Here is an 18,069-nt window from a genome sequence, read left to right as displayed (position 1 = left end):
AATGTATAATAGCCCTTCCCTGAAGAGCTGTTGTAATGTATAGACCACTGGATGAAAAATACTCTAGCAACTTAAAACCAGAAGCTTCTCATACTTGGTAGCCAGTACTAAGCAAGCTGTGTATTTTGGTCTTTTTGTTTCTCACATTTACGAACTGGGGACTATAATGCTTATGACAAAGATTTGGCAATTACGCAGTCGTTTCTGTAGGTATGTAATGTTCATACACACAACAAGCAGTTGCTGTGAGAATGAAGAAAACCACTTTTCTTAACTGTTACTGCAAATATCAGAGACTGTTCCCAACACTGCTATTTTCTGGAACGTGGTTGGCTAGCTCAACTCTTGCTGTTTTCAGCTGTGTTATATGCTGTTTTCATATACTGTGTTACTCAGTAAAAATATAGTATATGAAATGCTCTTTGTACACCAAGGAAACAATACCAAAACCTTAGATTCTGCATACAAAATATACAGAGGTATGTACATTCTTGCTTAGCAATAAAACAAACCAACCAACTCACTTTTTAGTAGTGATGACTGAAAAATGGCTGCAAGTTGTACAGATTCTGTATTTTATCCTTTGGCATGAACACGATCGCTATGATTCTCTACAGATCTCTACGTAATTATGTACGAAAGGACAGGATATCATCTGTCTTATCTCTTGCTGGTCAGTAAACTGCCATTTTGAAGCACTTAAATGTCTGCAAAACAGTACAGAATTACGGACAATTCTAACTTTTTTTTTACCTAGCAGAAGTAATTTAATTTTTTTAAGAACAACTACATATAATGTTTGAGTCCTGACTTGCAGATCTCAACTGGAAGCACAGGGAAGTTTTATTATCTTGGCAAAAGTCAGTCACCTTAGGCCTTCCAGTGCCAAAGCATCTCTAGCACTATTTCACACAATGATAATATTGATGCATGAAAACATGTCCTAGGAAGCTCTATCATAGGAGGGTTTCAGTGGGGAAAGTACTGAGCAAGTGGCACAGATAGTTGTTTCAACTATTATTTATTTAGCCTTTGAATCAATGCCTTTTGGTTTCTTGTATCAAGGAAGGCTTATGGTGTCATTTATTTATACATGTGTATAAATGAGGAAATCTAGATGGCTAATAGTCTTATTTGTGCTTAAAACCTGAACAGTTGCTGAATTTCGTAGAGTGTCAGAGTACTGACAGATGATGAAGGTGTTAGTGGATGAGCTGAAATATGAATAAAGTCCCTTGGCAGTTTTCCAGACTCCACAAAGTAAACAGGTCTTTGGTAAATAAGATACCATAAAAAGCACCTTAAAGGATGAATTTCAGAGGTTTGAAATTGAAAAGTTCCTGGGGCTGCACTGGTTATTTGCTTGCACTTGTTTCTGAAAATTTTTTGAAGCATTTCAAAGCAGTTCTGCAGCTGCCTTTCTTGCAATCTTCCTTTTTCAGCCAGCCCCTGCCCCTGTGGGAGTGTGTATCTCAACAACCCACACCAGCAAGCCCTGGAATGTAAAGACAACACTTGCTCTTTGTGCAGATTTAGGGCTGACATTCAAGGAAAACACATTATAAATTCTTTGTGGAGGCATTTTCATCTCACAGCCATAACTGAAAAGTACATTAATGAATAATATTCACTATTGTGTATGGAAAGGTGGGGTATGAACAAAGCAGGGACTGTTCTTGTGGCCTCCTTTTCCCCTGTGGAGCAGGTTCTCCCTTACCATGGAATTCTGAAGTTAACTTAACTTAAGAGTCCATGGGAGTAAATAAAAATAGAAATACTGCAATGTACAGAGATACTCCATCTCCTCTAAGGGGCATTTGCCATTGTTCCCCCAACCCCTGCCCCATCAAGACTTTAGATAACTGAAAACCTGCTTGAATTTTGAACTTTTAAGAAAAAGCTTTAAGGTACAATATTCCAAACAAAACTATTGTTGTACACAGCCTAAATTTAATTGTATTAAAAAAGAATTTAAAAGGGTGACAGAAAGAAACTGTGGTGCAGACATTTTAAAAAGCATGTAAGACAGCAGTGTAACTATAAATTATTTCCTTTCTAATCTTTATAGAATATTTATCGAAACATCTGTAAAGCATATAAGCAAGTTTGTTAAAATGATCAAATCTTTCTTGTGCCTCCTAGATAGTAGCCTGTATTCAACTTCAGTATGTACTGAGTGCTGTTTTGTTTCTTTTATGCAGTTGTTTATGCTTTGTAATTCTTTTGTTTATGATTTTATTTTTTTTCTACTGAAGTTTGGATTGTGAAACAAGAACTTTTCTGTCCTGGTTTAACATTATGTATTAACGTACTAAACTTTTAAACTACATTTGTGACACACATGCAACAGACCAAAACATTGTGAATGACAGTAAATAACAGGCTGAGGGCAGACTTAGTGAAAGATTAAATCATTTTTTCTCTTACATTTTGCTTCAGTTTTGTATGCAGTCTTGTAACATTCTCCTGTTGCCTGTATGAAGCCTTGCTCCTGTATTTCTTTCCCAGTATGTATGCGTTTGGGTGCAAGGAATATGGAAGGTGGACACAGGGCTTCCCCTTCCTACAGACAGATACAAGGTATAAGGAGTACTGGGCTGATGTTCTTCTCAAGCTGAGCAGAACTGGGGTTTAGGATGAGCATTTCTGAAGCAGCAGTGCCAAACCCACCCCAGAGTTAAGTAGTCGCTGTAATGGGGATCTGCAAAAAGGCTTGCGATAGACACGCATAGGCAAAAAGTTTAGGAACCACAGCTTTAAATAATGATATGGATGGATATATTCGTCAGAATATCCAAGCATCTTTTTTCTTTTTGCACTTGAACACTATTCACATTTCCTGTGCAAGCTTTAATGTATACTACAGCACCATGAAGACTTTGAAAAGTAGTTAAATCAGTGCTAGTCTGACTAGTATATGATATGATTTAAGTAAATACTTACTGTGATTTTTCTTTTTTTATTTCCAAGTCTTTAGTTTTCAGGGAGTGGTATTGCTTGTGATAGACTGTTTTGTAAAACCTGCTGTGCAAGCAATATGCTTGTAAAAATTTTTTTTATATAGTTTATGGTGGTTGTAACAATTTTGTTTTAATCTTTTGCTTTATTATGGGCTTTATGTATTCATTAAAATGTTTACATGACAAAACTGTTGTACTAATGATTTAATTTGTTTTAAAAACTTTAATCCATTAACAGAAGTTGCAACAAACTACTTCATAGTACGTGATGGGGTTTCAGATTGTTAGAAGAGGCTGTATGTCTTTTTACAACATTCAGTTAAAACCGCGTATTGGACAGAAATGAATAAAGCTTGCCCTCTGTAAGGGAATGACTACGTTTTAAGTAACTGAGGCTGCTAAATCCCGTGTTCTTGCTCTATGATTCTGGGAACTGAATCTGGCCTCTCTTTTTTGTAGCAGGTAGTAATGAACGATGAATGACCTAATAACGAACTCGTGTATCAGAATTGCCAGTTTGATTAAAGCTTGTTTTGCTTGTACAGTAGGCCCGAGAGCGCTTTAGATTTGTCTGTTTTAAAAAATAGTAACCTGTACAAAAGAAGCAAGTCCCACAGGTGAGTACTGCACAACATGTGGTAAGTGAAAAGCTTAGGAGCCAACATTACATAGGATTGATTCTGACGTGTTTAACACACATATGACCATATATATGTTATACATGCTTAATAATTAACACATTATTTAATGCACTGGAACTAATTAGCTCTTGCATTTTCAAAGGAATTACTGCTTGAAGCAATTATTGCAAACTATAAGAGGAATGTGGAAATCAGACTAGGTTAAATGCCATGTGAGGGCTGCCTAGAAGAGCAAGCAGTAACTTTTGGTAAAGTATTAGTGATGCTTCGTGCCTAGACTAACTGGATGCAGGGCGAGGTTTATTCAGAAATGAGACAAAGTACTTGGGGCTTGCTGGTTTGTATTAGGAGTTGAAGAGAAAATTGTGACTGTGTGGACAGGAAAAGCCTATGCAATTCACTGCTTTTACTATCAATCATTTATGTGGTCTTTTTTTGCCTCTTAAGTTCAGAAATGTATTCAGTAACATGTTCAGGCTAAAATACAAATTAATCAACTGAAGCATTTTAAAGATCACTGTTTCTAATCAGTCTACAGCAAAGTATTTCCCCTTTTCATTAAACTTCTAACAGTATCATCTAGTTCAGTCTTTGCTAGACTACTTCTAGATTCTTCTGTCCACCAGTATGATATAATATGTGTAAGAGGGGGAGCTAACAGGGTGCTCTGAAGCAGAGCTCCAAGGCGTCTTTCGAGTGCTGGGTGAAGCTACAGCCTTGCTGATACGCTTTGCCTGGGTCTGAGCATAACAGCAGGGCAGAGCCAAGGCCAGTGGAGAGGCAGCAATGGCAGCTTTGGGGTCTTTTGGTCTCTGTTTCTCAACTGCATGGAACCACAGCCCAGTTGAGAATAAGGTCTGGATTTAATTTTACTATGGTATACCGGGGGAGTGTCTCTTTAAACAAGTGGGAGGGGCAGGCAGGAATCCCAGAACTCTCATACAGAATGTCAAATGGATGTATTCAAAAATTAGCATGAGGATTTTATCTACCTAACATTTAAGTTTTTCTCATTGTGTTTACTTCTCTGCAGATGAACCAAATTTACAAATAAGAAATTGCTTTATATTAAAATCTGTTATATTGGGCTTTTTCTATCACATATATTCGTTCCTTGCAAACAATGAAGAATTGCATTATCCTTAGCACTTTCCATCCCAGAATGCCAAAATTAATGTCTTTGTTCTTCAGCTGTTTTGAGATTGCAGAATGGTAAACAATGCCCAATAGAAAATTGAGGCAAAAGTTAATACATTGGGTTTTTCCTGACCTTGTTTTTTACCTTCATCATCACACATCATTGGCTACAGTTGCTGGCTTTCATTTTGTGGACTGATGCAAAATCTCCCACCTAGTTCCTGAAATTGTCTCCTGTTAGTTAAACATGTTCAGTTACTCATTTTACTCTGAAGTTACTGGATTTCATTTCTGAGCTAACACTAAATCCCCTACTGCCATTTTCAGGTACTGTTACGGAATTTGCAGGGTTTGGGGTGGGTCCTTCCCCCCCCCCCCCCTTTATACCAGCTACGTCATTGGAAATTTTACCTCTGATTGACAGTCTTTGTTTCAATAAATAGGGCTATTAACCATGCCATGTCTAATTATTTCATAATAGTAAACTCTCCTTACTATTGTACTCTCCCCATAAGCTACGCTGGTGTAGGCAGTAATACTTTTAACAACCTGTACAAGAGTTTAGCTTGTCATTGTCTCACCTATTAAAGGCAGGAAAGAAATGAAATTGGGCCAGTCCCTTCAAAGATGAGAACTGACAAAATGATGGGTGGGTGGGTGGGTATGTGCAACCTGAGAGATGAAGTTAAGGAAATTAAGGTTGTAACATTGTTCTCCTCTTTATTTCTGGTCAGCAGCTGTACAGTGATAGCATACACCTGGTATTTATAGTTTTGGTTTTTGTTATTATCCTGTTTATTGTATGACCTTCTTGACTATATGAAAATACTAGGCATTGGGCCTTTTAAAAATTTTTAGAAATTTCTGCTTTCTTACTAATAGCCATACCCACAATGTTACATTCTTTTGCCATAGCAGCACCAACAGATGCATTTCCACCAACTGTGTTGTCCTACCAGTAGAAATTTATCATTGTGAATACTAATCTATGATGCCTTCCATATTTTGGCCATGTACAGTTAAGTCCTTAAGGCTGTGAAGTTTGTTGATAGCAGAAGCTACGCTGGACACTACCCTGAGAATACCTACTAGCCAAAATACTTCTCAAAAAGCCAAAAAGTAAAGCTTTGTACTGCGTTTCTGCAGTGGGTCATTTCAAGAAGGCTTAACCTATGTCATTGTCTGACTGATACCATCTTGATAAAATGGCACAGAGGACAATACTGGATATGCACCAGAGACTATGTCCAAGCAGATAAAGAACCTCTATCATGAAGAAGATTTGAATAACATGATTAATGCTAGGCAGAAAAATGCTTCACAAAAGCAAAGGTAAATTAAAGCATCGTGGTTTGCCCCTGAAAGCATTCATCCAATTGTCACAACAATGGAATAAATTGGACATGGAGAAAAACCCAGAAGGTATGATGGCACCGGTCTCTCACTCGGGACACATCATAAAGCAGAACTACTACCCTGAACAACTGTCCTGATTCTTCTTTTTTCCCCAGTAATTCTTTCCTCCCCCCTTCTAATTTGTGAACCCTAATCATCAAGGCACTAAGGAGCAAGAAGGTTATGGAGAAATGTGGTTCTGGATTATTGATGAACACTTACCGCTCTTGATGGTCAGTGTTCTCCATTGTTTCCTTCTTCATGCTGTCTTTCTTATCCTCTTCCTTGGGTTTCTTCCTTTTCAGTCATCGTGGGTTTTGTTCCCATCTTTCTGCTAAGAATTCTTTCTCTTTCTGTTCATCACCTATTTCTAGACAAAGATGATATTCATGATCTCAGCACACCACTGGTAAGCAGAAGCTCCTGCACTGCCTCTTTCTTCCTAACAATTCTGCTCTGTAACTTTCAGCAAGTCATTTCATTTCTGCCCTGATTTCCACATATTAGTAAAAAATAGCAGTACCATTACAAGGATGTGTAGTTCATCCCTTCCAAAGTGATTAGAAAAAGCCTCCTGAATTAGCTAATTATTTATGTCACCATCAGACCAGCACATGGGGAAGATGTCAGCATTCCCATTGCTTTTTGTAACAGATCAGCAAGTTGTGAACAGCCTGGAATAAACACCATCAGAAAGAGCAAATCGGTACTCGGGTTGTACGTGAATGAAAATGGAAGCAACAGCACCAGTGCCACACAGCTCTGGTTTAGCAATGCGTGTTTATGTAAATTACTATTAGACTAAGCATGGAGAAACACATCCTCACATTACACATGTGCTAGATACTCTGTTGCTGCCCGATGAGACTGGGTAACAGCCCTGAAAGGCTCTGACGCAGTGCCAGCTACGCCCAGGAACACAAAGCCCCAGGTACAAAGCACCTCCAAATCCCGAGATGAAGCAATTTCTGTATACAAGCGCCTGTCAGATTTCCCATGATCGCTCTAGTCAAACTGTATATAATAAACTTCCTCTTGTTTAAAAAAAATAGTGTATCTAGTGACTGAAAGGATGCGTCTCAATTCCAGTTTGGAATACTGTTTTGAAATGGTACTAACTACAGAAAGTCAAGCCTGGATAGGAATTTCCTTACACTTAGAAAGAGTTTGGATTCAGAGTCCATTTCAAGGACTACACAAAATTAGCTGAGTGGCTTACAAATTGCCTTTTGCTTTTCCACCTTGCTCTTCCCACAAGCCAGCACGAACACTATTTGTCACTTAACATATAAAGATGACTAATTTTAGTCTACCAGTACGGTTGCAAATTTCTTAGTGGGGGTTAAGCATTACATCCTGTAGGATGTGAAACAGTTTGGTTTTCTAAAGCAATCTAAATGTACTTTTCATAGCTATATGAATTTGTAGATTTTGTGTGATTTCTTTTAAATTCATTAGGTACCTTTTGTGAAGACAACCCACCAAAAACCATAAAACCCATTAAATCCATTAAAATATACATTGTTTTTCATTCTTATTAATGTCAAAAATGCCATATTTCATATGTATTGGGGTTTTGCCATTACAGAAATGACAGGTGATGTTCTTTAGATTTTCATTTCACATCCTGAAGTAGGCAACAAAACTACGTAATAATGATACTGAAAGGAATTATTAGAAAAACTATAAATTCAGTATTCCAAGCCAAAAATATCTTAATACTGTTATTTTCACTAATGCATATAATCTCTGATTGGGAACTAGTGCTTTAAGTTTATATTAACGTGTATGCGATCCTCCTGTGGAAGAGGAGAGCTCTCAGTGAGACCTTACAATATGCATTTAAAAGTCCCTCTTAATGAGTTGCAAGATCTGAGATACCATGTTTATACCAAGCAAAAAGTCAAATATGTATTTCATGAGCTCTTACAAGATCACTAACAAATGTTTGCCACTGCTTAACCACATTTTTTCCACTTCTGCATCAAATCTGTAAACAAAATCAAGTAGGACATGTAGCATACCTAAATGCAGTTGTGTTTATATGAAAATTAATTTAATCCCCCAAATCTTACTATGCCTCACAGCAGATGCATATATGATCACTGTAATATCAAACACAGTGTCCAAATGGACAAACCAGAAGGGCCCGCTCCATTTATCAAAAACCAGAAGACCCCTCTTCTCTAGTCTCCTGCAGAGCTACAGTACAGACGGTAACAGCCCTTAAAGTGCCACAGAAAGTACCAAGAGACCTGGTTAGGCCTGCTCTCCAGAACACTGAAGAGCATATACTCGGGTATCGTCACCTCAATTGGAAATGCAGCAATCAGCTCGCACAAAACCCAAAATGGAGCACATACTGAATTACATATGGCTTCTTGTTTCTGTGTTAGAGAAATGGCAATTATTAATCAGGTTGCGCCAGTAAATTTAGTTAGCTTGATGTGAAAGTACATGGCTAACACTGAGAATGCAATGCCAATGTATAGCTACTGTTAAGACTTAAAATACCTGTATGTTTTCTTTGCACTACATTGAAAGTTACTCTCTTTTTTTCTTTCGTCTTAGCGGGCAACATACATAAGGTAGGTGGCACGGTGAAATAATGCAACTTCACTGTGCATCACCAGAAAGAGCCGCAAAGCATTCCAATATTGAATCACTCCTGACTACAGAATAACTGTGGGTATTTTACATACATACATTTTTAAGAGTGTTCTTATTTACATTATTAATCCTTAAAGCTATTAATTTCACAGTGAAGTTGCAAACTGTGAGAGATCTGATGATACAGACATACTGCTTAAATTCCCAGTATAGACAAACATTTTCTAAAAATTAAGATCGTTCAGATCAAGGGATCTTTCCTTTTTGGCTTTTTTGAATGTACAGCAGAGTTGACTTAGTAGGATCCTTTTTTAAGGTCAAACAAAAAGTTAACTGGGAAGAGTGAAAATCTGAGTGTTCTCCTCTGTCCCACATTTATTTTATTTTTTTTTTTTTTGAAAGAAAGACTGCTCATGACTACAAACTATTCAGTTACCCTAGAAGTTGTAATTTTAAAATTTTTTTTTAAGGGCACAAACAGAGGAATATCTGTTTTAAAACTCCACATACAGTACCCAAGGGCTCTGAATTCAAGGTTGTAATTTGCAAGTACGTTTGCTAATATATAAATGTGGAAGCCAAGCTTGCTTTTTATTGACAATACTCCTAAGACTGAAATTCATGACAACATTGCAAGAGGTGTGGGGAAGAGCTCGCTGCAGCTGCTGGGCAAAAGAGACACATAACCCAAAGAAACAAGTAAATATGTCACCCATTCCTAAAACGCAGTTGCTCTGCTGTATTCCTATTAGGTTTTAAGGTTAATGGTTTTTTTTCCTCAAGCGCTTAAAGCATATTTAAAGATAAATGGTGGTCTTCTGAACATATTAGTGAAATGTGCAGTGACTAGATGAACTCTTTCAAAAAAGTCCAGTTATAAAATACCACCTCAGTAGCCCATCCTAGCAGGATAAACCAGATTTGTTTTCTCTTTCATTCAGCAAAGCATTGCCTGAATCCATTCAAATTTAACCTTTAACACCTATAGATATCAGTTATTACACTTCTGAGGGAAATTATTTTTATAAATCATGAATGTGAGCAATCTCAGGAAAAAAACCACTGGATTTCAACCCCTGCCTGTAGGAGTCCAAAAATGGAAAGAACAAACTACAGGTGGAAAAGTAATACTAACAACAAATTAAAGGGAAATATGTAATTAACTGCCACAAAATGAGAATAATACAGAAGATTCCGACTGCAGCTGAAGCTTGCTGATGATAATATGAAAGGAAAGCACTTTATTTGTAACACTGGGAAAACCATGGTATTAAACTCACACAGAACAATCATTAAAAATGGCTTCAGACTTGCTACTTCCCAGTAAGCTTCAGAAGGGGACCCAGTCAAAGACTATGCTAACATTTGGCACCACAGACAGAAGGAAGTTTGTATGTATGTACTGCACGATAACCTTTTCAACACACCAAATTACTAGCACCTAATAATTGATCAGAATGCTAAATTCAGGAAACTCAACCTCATCTAAATTGTAAAAACCTGTTATCCCACCTTTTCTGGGATAACTGCCTGGTGGCAAGCCATAGCCCACTGCGGAGTTGCAGGCTACAGGCAATCAAATCTGATTTTGACGTTTTCTGCTTCCCATACTGCAATAGTTTTGCAGTTAGATAGCAACCAGTTCCTGCTGCTAAAGAGGGACGTTCAGATCTGCAACACCACGGTATTTATCATACTATTTATGCCAAAGACACGGCAGTCAGCTGATTCCAGAGGCAAAGCCATGCTTCATTTGAACACAGATTAAAAAGACAAACACATGGCTGAAGTAACTTGTTCTCAACATGTGTCGATGCCTTATTGGCTCCCTCTTCCTAATCACGACAGCAGAGGGTATTTCGGCAATACTGGAACTAGCGACAAAGTAGAACCTGCTACAGAAGTATGAGCAGGACTGACTGCCTGACACTATACAAATCTCGCAGATCCAATAAAATTCAGAAATTCCTGTTTTTTAAACAGTAAATCATTACATATCATTGGCATGCAACCAATGCTGATAAATACCAGCTGAACTTCTCTGCATTGGCTCATTTTTTATCCTAAGGAAATTCAGCTTCTAAATTATGTATCTGGATTTCATTTCTCCTCAAAATTACGTAACTTAAAAGGCCACTCATGAAGATGGATATTTCATCTCATTTTGCATGATCCAAAATAACACAAATCTATTTCATTCACGTAAGATCACAAGATCTGACACCATTCACTTAAAAATAAAACTTCCATGTAGCAGCTTTGAGCAGAAACACTAGATGGTTTCATGGGACCTTTTATTCAAGTCTTAGAACATGTAAATCTCTGCACAGCCATTTTCAGTAGTAATAGCTTGAGGCAGTCGGGGTCATTCTGAAAGCTACTGATGTCACGAGATTTCACTCAAAGTGCAAAAAGACTCTTCAAACCTTTGAAAATCTGTTCTATAGATACTAACTTACTTGTTAAAAATCACCAAACTGCTCACGAGTCAGAAGTCCTGCTCCAACAATCAGACTAACCTTTTTCCCTGGCAAGTTGATCAATGCTTTTCTATATGCGATGAAAGCAAAGTGTATTTTAAGCAACTATTCATACTGTTCTACAGTTAAATGTTCATTCAGTTCGTGCTACTAGGGAAGTGCTTACGTGAGCTGTCTCACTCTGGATTTCTATTTCATCTTTAGAAGCCAATGAAAAATTTTAGTATCCACATGATGCTTATAGCATCATTGCATTTTCAGGGAATTCATTACACTAAGAGAACCATTGTGTTGTTATTTTCATTCTCTCCTCCCTTCTCTGTTCCTCACTGAACATACTTCAGATCTGTTGCATTGAGCATGAAGCCTTGTGCCTCTACATTTACAATGATGGGCAGATGTCTGTAACAGGGTCACTCATATGTTAAGTCCTTTTTTGAACTTCGTCATACTGCATCCAGATAGCAGTAGCTACAGCGAATTTTTGAGACTATTTTCACTGCAACAGATGGATCACGCTCTAAGTACCAGTTAAGGTATTCACTCTTCACAATGTGTTATTTTTGTTATTTACTTTACCTTCGCTTACTGGACTTCCTGCTGTGTTGCTTGGGCAGCACCACTGAAGATAGGAAATATTGTCAGTCTCATTTGATTCCCTCATTCTAAAAAAAAAAAAAAAAAAAAAAATGTTGCTCTTGCAGTTCATCAGTGATATGTACTCTTTGAGGACTGAGAAAATGATATATGATCCATTCCTGCTCTCACATGGAGAATGACCCAACATAATGTTAAGTTTTTCTTCATTTCAGGTTTCATTTCTAAAATTACATTCTACGATCCTACTTATGAAAAAGGGGAAATTATCAAGTTTCTGGTATCACAACTTTCCAGTAACAGGTTTAATTCCACTGGGCTGCAACATTAAAAACATGTACACCCATATACATATGCACAATGTATATTCATGTACGCACTGTGTATTTGCCATTCTATTAAAAAATTGTTCCTTCACAGCACTGACAACTTTAGGTTGCAATCTCTGCAGATTTCTGAAGCATTTTTCTCTTTTCGTTCCTGGTGAAAATGACTCTTCCCTTCATACAGTTGCTGATTATCTTTCCTTCCTAGCTGACTTGGCGATATGCCTCTTCTGCTTTTCAGGATATACACGCAGCCAGGGCTAGCCACCATGTAGGGTCCATCCCCCAAAGATCTCAGCATGGCCGGCCTGGTGACGACAACCCCGTAGTCCACTTCTTCAAGAACATTGTAAGTCTCCTCTCTTCTTGTTATGCACTAGAATGAAATACTTTCTTTAGGATCCCTCAGTAACCAAATACTCCCCAATCATTAGCCATTATTTTGAGCCTCGTGAATAGTACTGTGCCTTTGAGCTCATCATGCCATTCAAATACAAAAATAATTTTACCTGGAAACACAAACAATACTGAAATACTACAAAAGAAGTGGGTGAACACTGCATTAGCACAGTCAAATTTCAACAACGATTACAATTATACAGCTTCACCATTTACACGTTTTGTCTTTGTGTCTTCAGCACTGGCTGTATTTAGGCATGTCTTCTGTTCAGAAATAGATTAAAATCCAGTGTGTTCTAGGCAAAGCATAAGACAGCAGAGGAGCTTCTTAGTGCGATTACTTCAGAGAGCACTTAATGGACATGCTAAATTTACTCCCAAATATGAAACAGCTTATAATTTTGGATATTATTTGAAACCATAAGAAAACAGCCCAACAACATTTCCTGATGTTTTCATTTAAGATAACAGTAACTTTGTTCAAGTTCTGAATTTCGCTGGTTTTACACCAATAAGGAGTTTTCACAGAAAATATCCAGGAAAGATGGGATTTCCTCAGATACTAAATTCTTGAGTACTGTGTAAATAACTAATGAAATATAGTACTCTGATTAAAACACTGTACAGCAACAATCCAGAGACGCTACATACTGCATTTGCAATACTTCTGATTTGATCTGTACAGGTACTCCTACCAATTTTATTTTTCAGGTTTTCTTCTGAAACAAAGGTCTCAGTATTTTGATGCCCAAATGCTGAATAAGGAACGTCCAAAACATAATGGCAGCCTAAAGCAGGACAGAATTATTTGAATTAGCACAGTCTCTCTTGATAACTACCTTAACAAATCAAGTTTCCCAATATCGATATCTAGAACAGTGAAAGTAACATGCTGTCTGCTTGGAGTAGAATATGACCATCATTGGATCTGAAGTATAAGACCTACAATAGGTTTAAAAAAAAAAAAAATCCATCAATAACGTGAACGTTTTTATGATGGTAAAATTACACACACTATGATTAATTTTTGTACTATCTTTTAACAATGGGCATTCTGAAGTATTCATATGGCGATAAAGAGAAGGATTAAATTAAATAACTGATGCATAAGGCCTACTAACTCATAGACAATATGCAAAAGGCTTGATGATTCCCTACATTTATTGTTGCCTCGGTTTTACAACTTTTTGTGTTGGTTTTTAGGTCTCACCCCGTACACCTCCCCCAATGCAAGCAAAGGTAAGTGTTTTCAGGGGCTCATGCAACGTCCAGGATTTTTTGTGGGCTAATTTATACCCATTCAACTGCTAGCCTGATCCATTTTCTTTAACAGCATTAAGTAAACACCTGGAGTTATCATTAGCCCCTTGCTTTAAATATTACTAAGACAGAAAAGCCATGGTTCTCTTCCTCATGGACTTGACTTGCTGCATGACATGTAACAAATTAAAGTCACTCGCAGGGATCTTTATATTCAATTTATGTTGTGATTGCTTTATGTAATAAACTCGTAATATGTAATGCTTTCAAACAAGCCTCACCCACCAGGAACTGTCCTTACACTTACTAAGCTCAGCTGGCTTCTGAAGTACATGATACTGAAAAACCATGGCTAGTGAAGTCAATTCTTGTAATTGTAATAAAGAATTTTGCCTTTCTTGTTTCATGGAATGACAGTACAGAGACTATTGTTTTCAACTCCTGCCTCATTATCTGGCCAGTATTTCACTATTTTTACTGCATTTTCATCATCTTCTGTGTATGGTACACCCAGATGCTATGTTCCATAGTGACCATCATGTCATTGTTTCTATTTCTTGCACGTACAGGGAAGAGGATTATCCCTCACCAGATTTAGCTGGGTAGGTGATGAATGTGCTTTCAATAACAGCCATTTCATTTACCAGGCCAAAGCATATCTTGCGCCATTGCCTCAAGCTGCTGCAGCAACGTGATAATTTTGTTTTGTCTCAATTTTGCTATTTTGCTTTTCCTGTTCCACTTTCCTCCCTCCTCCCCCAACACTTTAAAACGGTAATTTTGTTGCTTGCTCTTATCCAGCAACTTGACAACCTTGCAGCAATAATTTCTTTTGCTTTAGCACGAAGGGAGAAAAATCCACTGCATGGCAAAGCTCTCTTCCCTTAAAGACTCCTGGAAGACTCATCTGCTGCATTCTTCTTTTCCTGGGAAGGACAAAAACAGGAGGGAGGGCTGGCACAAGATGGGTGCTTATTCCACAGTTCGAATTGCTCTTGTACCATAAAGTCTGCAAAACTAACACTGTCACTAATTCAAGTATTTTGTCCCATCTTTCCTTGCAACCCCTTTTAGTAAGAAGCGATCTGCCTAAACAGTTATTATTAGGCAAGTTCTCCCCACAGTTATCTCTCAACTAACTAAATTCTACTTCTCTACCACAGGTTTGATTTTATATGAGATGGACATGTAAATTAATTGCATTTTAAGACAAAATATTAAAGCCTTCAAGTCATTAAGCATTTCTTACACTATCAGAAGAACACAAATTAGTTGATGTGTTTGACCTCTTAGAACTCGTGAAATTGAAACATTTTGAGTTTTGTCACCCAGGTTAACCTTCTAAGTATCCATTTTTTGATTATTAACTCCTCTCTTACAGATCGGTGCTTCCCTCAGACTTGAGTATATTCAGATTATTTCCTAACATTTTCCTTCATCCTTGTTTATTATATAAAGATTATTTTATTCCAACACCTCTAAATTTCTCATTTGAGTATTATATTTCAGCGATCACAAAGATTACAATGTGCATATTCTAATTTGAATGAGATAATTTGCAATATATATGAAAATATTTCTTTGCAGGGCGGTGAAGGACACAAGCCAGGATATGGAGGAAGCGGAAAATTCTATGAGCATAAATCTGCTCACAAGGGACACAAGGGATCCTATCATGAGGGCCAGGGCACTCTTTCCAAAATCTTTAAACTGGTAAAGTACAATTGAACTTACATTAAGTAGAAAAAACTGAGTCCGGGAAAAAGAGAAGCCAAACCTCTCCAGAACCTGCTAAGTTTGAAACAACCACATTTCCTTAAAGCTTCTGAAGGAACTAGATTTGCATGGATAAAAGAGAAGGTTATCTCATGGCCTAGTAACTACTTACATGATAGGAAACAAAGGTAAAAATACACAGTCAGTTACCATCAGGAAAGAAGGTAAGTCCACAGGATCTGTATTGTTACTGAGCTCACAAACGACCTGGAACACAGAAGATGAATGAGGTGACACAGCTTGCTGCTGCTAAAATACTTAGAATAGTGAAAATGACAGCAAACTGGTAAAATGCAGAATGGTAGTACAGGGCAGTGCTGGACACATATTTGGTTGAAGTGCAGTAACAACTTTGAACAGTCCCTGCTCATTCCCACCCCATGTGGGAGAACTCCTATAATATGTCAGTACTGTAAGTTGCAACACCACATACTTGGGCAAATTAGAAAACTGTGTCATATGAAAAATAAACATTTGGTCAGATTATCTTCAATCTGGTTCAGTTCGCCATTTCGAGTCACCGCACAGCCCCACCAACACAGCTAATAAATGAAAACATAACAGGAAAAAGAGTCAGTTGTGAGGATTTTTCACATTCTATGTCAGGAAAAAGACACATGAAAAGCACATCATATCCACTGGCAGCTACTTTAACTAATGTAGCAAAGCATTCACTTGTAACAAATCACCTAGTATATTATTCACACACGAAGAATGCAATGAGCAGTAATCTTAACTTCAAGACAGAAGGTCTGAGATCCCATTAGCAGAGCTGATCATCTCAGACTCTTAGTGCTCTTCTCTGCAACAGGAGACATAATAGCACCTTCACCTGTAGCAAAAATACATTTTTGTCTCTTACATGGTTTAGGGTACGTATCTTTCATTGTAGAGCTGTTTTTCAAACAAATGCAGCACCAAGTGACATCTTGAAAACTTCCAGGAAGTAGTAAGAATTCTTATGTTGCAATTTAAGAAAAGGAATGAGCTCTTCAGAGGCCCACGTAAAAATCAAACATTTAAGTCTCATTTTCATGCTGTGTACTTGTAGCTTTTTAGTGGAGTTCAGATACATCAACAATACCATGGCTATATACTGACATTGTTTGTAAAACTTCTTTTGAACATCTGAAAATATCCAATAATAATCTTTCCCAAAATTTAACATTCCCTTTTTTACTCAACCATCACAACTATTTTAGTTTGGATTTATATGTATCTGATGATATACGTATACCAGTTCTACTTTTTAGACAGCCTTTTCCGAGCAATTTTAACTTTTGGAACTCATATCAGAGTTTTACTCAGGCCCGTTTGATTTAGAACCATTATTTATAGCAGGAGGCATTAATAACTATTTCTTTATATAGTTTTACAGTCTTGTACAATAAAAAGGTTATCCGTTCTTTAAGATAACTTTGAAAGAAAAAAAGCTAATTACCTAATGGATTACACTAAATTTTCCTTCAAACAGTTCAGTAAAACTAAGGAGGGAGCACCGAAAGATGAGAAGAGTATAAATAAAGAAAACAAAATTCCAGAGTACACACATGCTTCATTTTTTTTAAGTAAACAGTTCAGTCATCAACTGATTACAGTAACAATTACCCACACTATCTGACATTTGTGGTCATAAGTGTATTGTTCAAGATTTGCCTAGAAAGTTGCTAAAGCTATGGGAAAAGATACCCAGTTACCTTAAGTTCCAAAAATGGAATGCCAAAATTTCAGCTTGGATCATCTTTGCTATAAAACTGCTGTAGGGCTTTTCTCAGTTGCGGATTTATGAATTGTCACAAGTGGTTTTTTCCTAATTTGATATTTTGTTATTTGTAAAAATAGGCCAGGTTTCACCCCTTTATCTTTTCTTATTTTTTTTCCTGTATTTGCTGTATTTTCTGAGCTTTCTATACAAGACTCATGTTGATATAATCACATTAACAATTTACCCTAATAAATATTACAGAATAAAATTATTACATTTCAGTTCTTTCAGATGTGAGACTATTACAACTTGTATGCAAGGTTTGGAGCTTTTGGTTTTGGTGGTTTTTGGGTTTTTTTAAGTATACACACAGTTCAGGGGTAGCCATAAAATGAAAATTTCCAAGATGTCTAAGGAAATAAATTGCTTTCATTAGGAAGGCCAGAGTAAGAACATGCACCTACAAATAATTCATGAGAGACCGTCTAGCCCTGTATGAGAGATTTAATGAGAGTAAATTAATCCTATGCGAAAATATATGAAAAGGAATCATCTCTTTGAAGTAAACATTCCAGTAACATTTAGTGATATACTAGAGGCCACTGCAAGCCATCTTCATTAGATAACATTTAAAATTTTGTCATACTACAGGCTGATGTTTTTCAATTTATAACCCCAAATATGGAGTACCATTTAATTAACTTAACTCTGTTCTTCCCTTCACAGGGAGGCTCTGGGTCCCGACCTGGATCGCGGTCTGGTTCACCAGTTGCTAGGCGCTGA

General features: G+C 37.2%; 1 protein-coding gene across 1 annotated transcript in view; it reads left to right on the top strand.

The window, feature by feature from the left end:
* MBP (myelin basic protein) overlaps nt 1-18,069 on the top strand; it is a gene marked incomplete at its 5' end in the record, with an annotated part of 91,837 nt that extends 73,768 nt beyond the window's left edge. The window contains 5 exon segments of the mRNA XM_059815639.1: nt 12,331-12,495; nt 13,749-13,784; nt 14,375-14,407; nt 15,393-15,518; nt 18,013-18,069. Coding sequence (XP_059671622.1) covers nt 12,331-12,495; nt 13,749-13,784; nt 14,375-14,407; nt 15,393-15,518; nt 18,013-18,069 — 417 coding nt within the window.

This window comes from Gavia stellata, chromosome 3 (assembly GCF_030936135.1).
Source record: "Gavia stellata isolate bGavSte3 chromosome 3, bGavSte3.hap2, whole genome shotgun sequence".
Classification (NCBI taxonomy): Eukaryota; Metazoa; Chordata; class Aves; order Gaviiformes; family Gaviidae; genus Gavia; species Gavia stellata.
The sequence above is the reverse complement of the archived record's forward strand: the minus strand, read 5'-3'. Positions and strand labels throughout refer to the sequence as shown.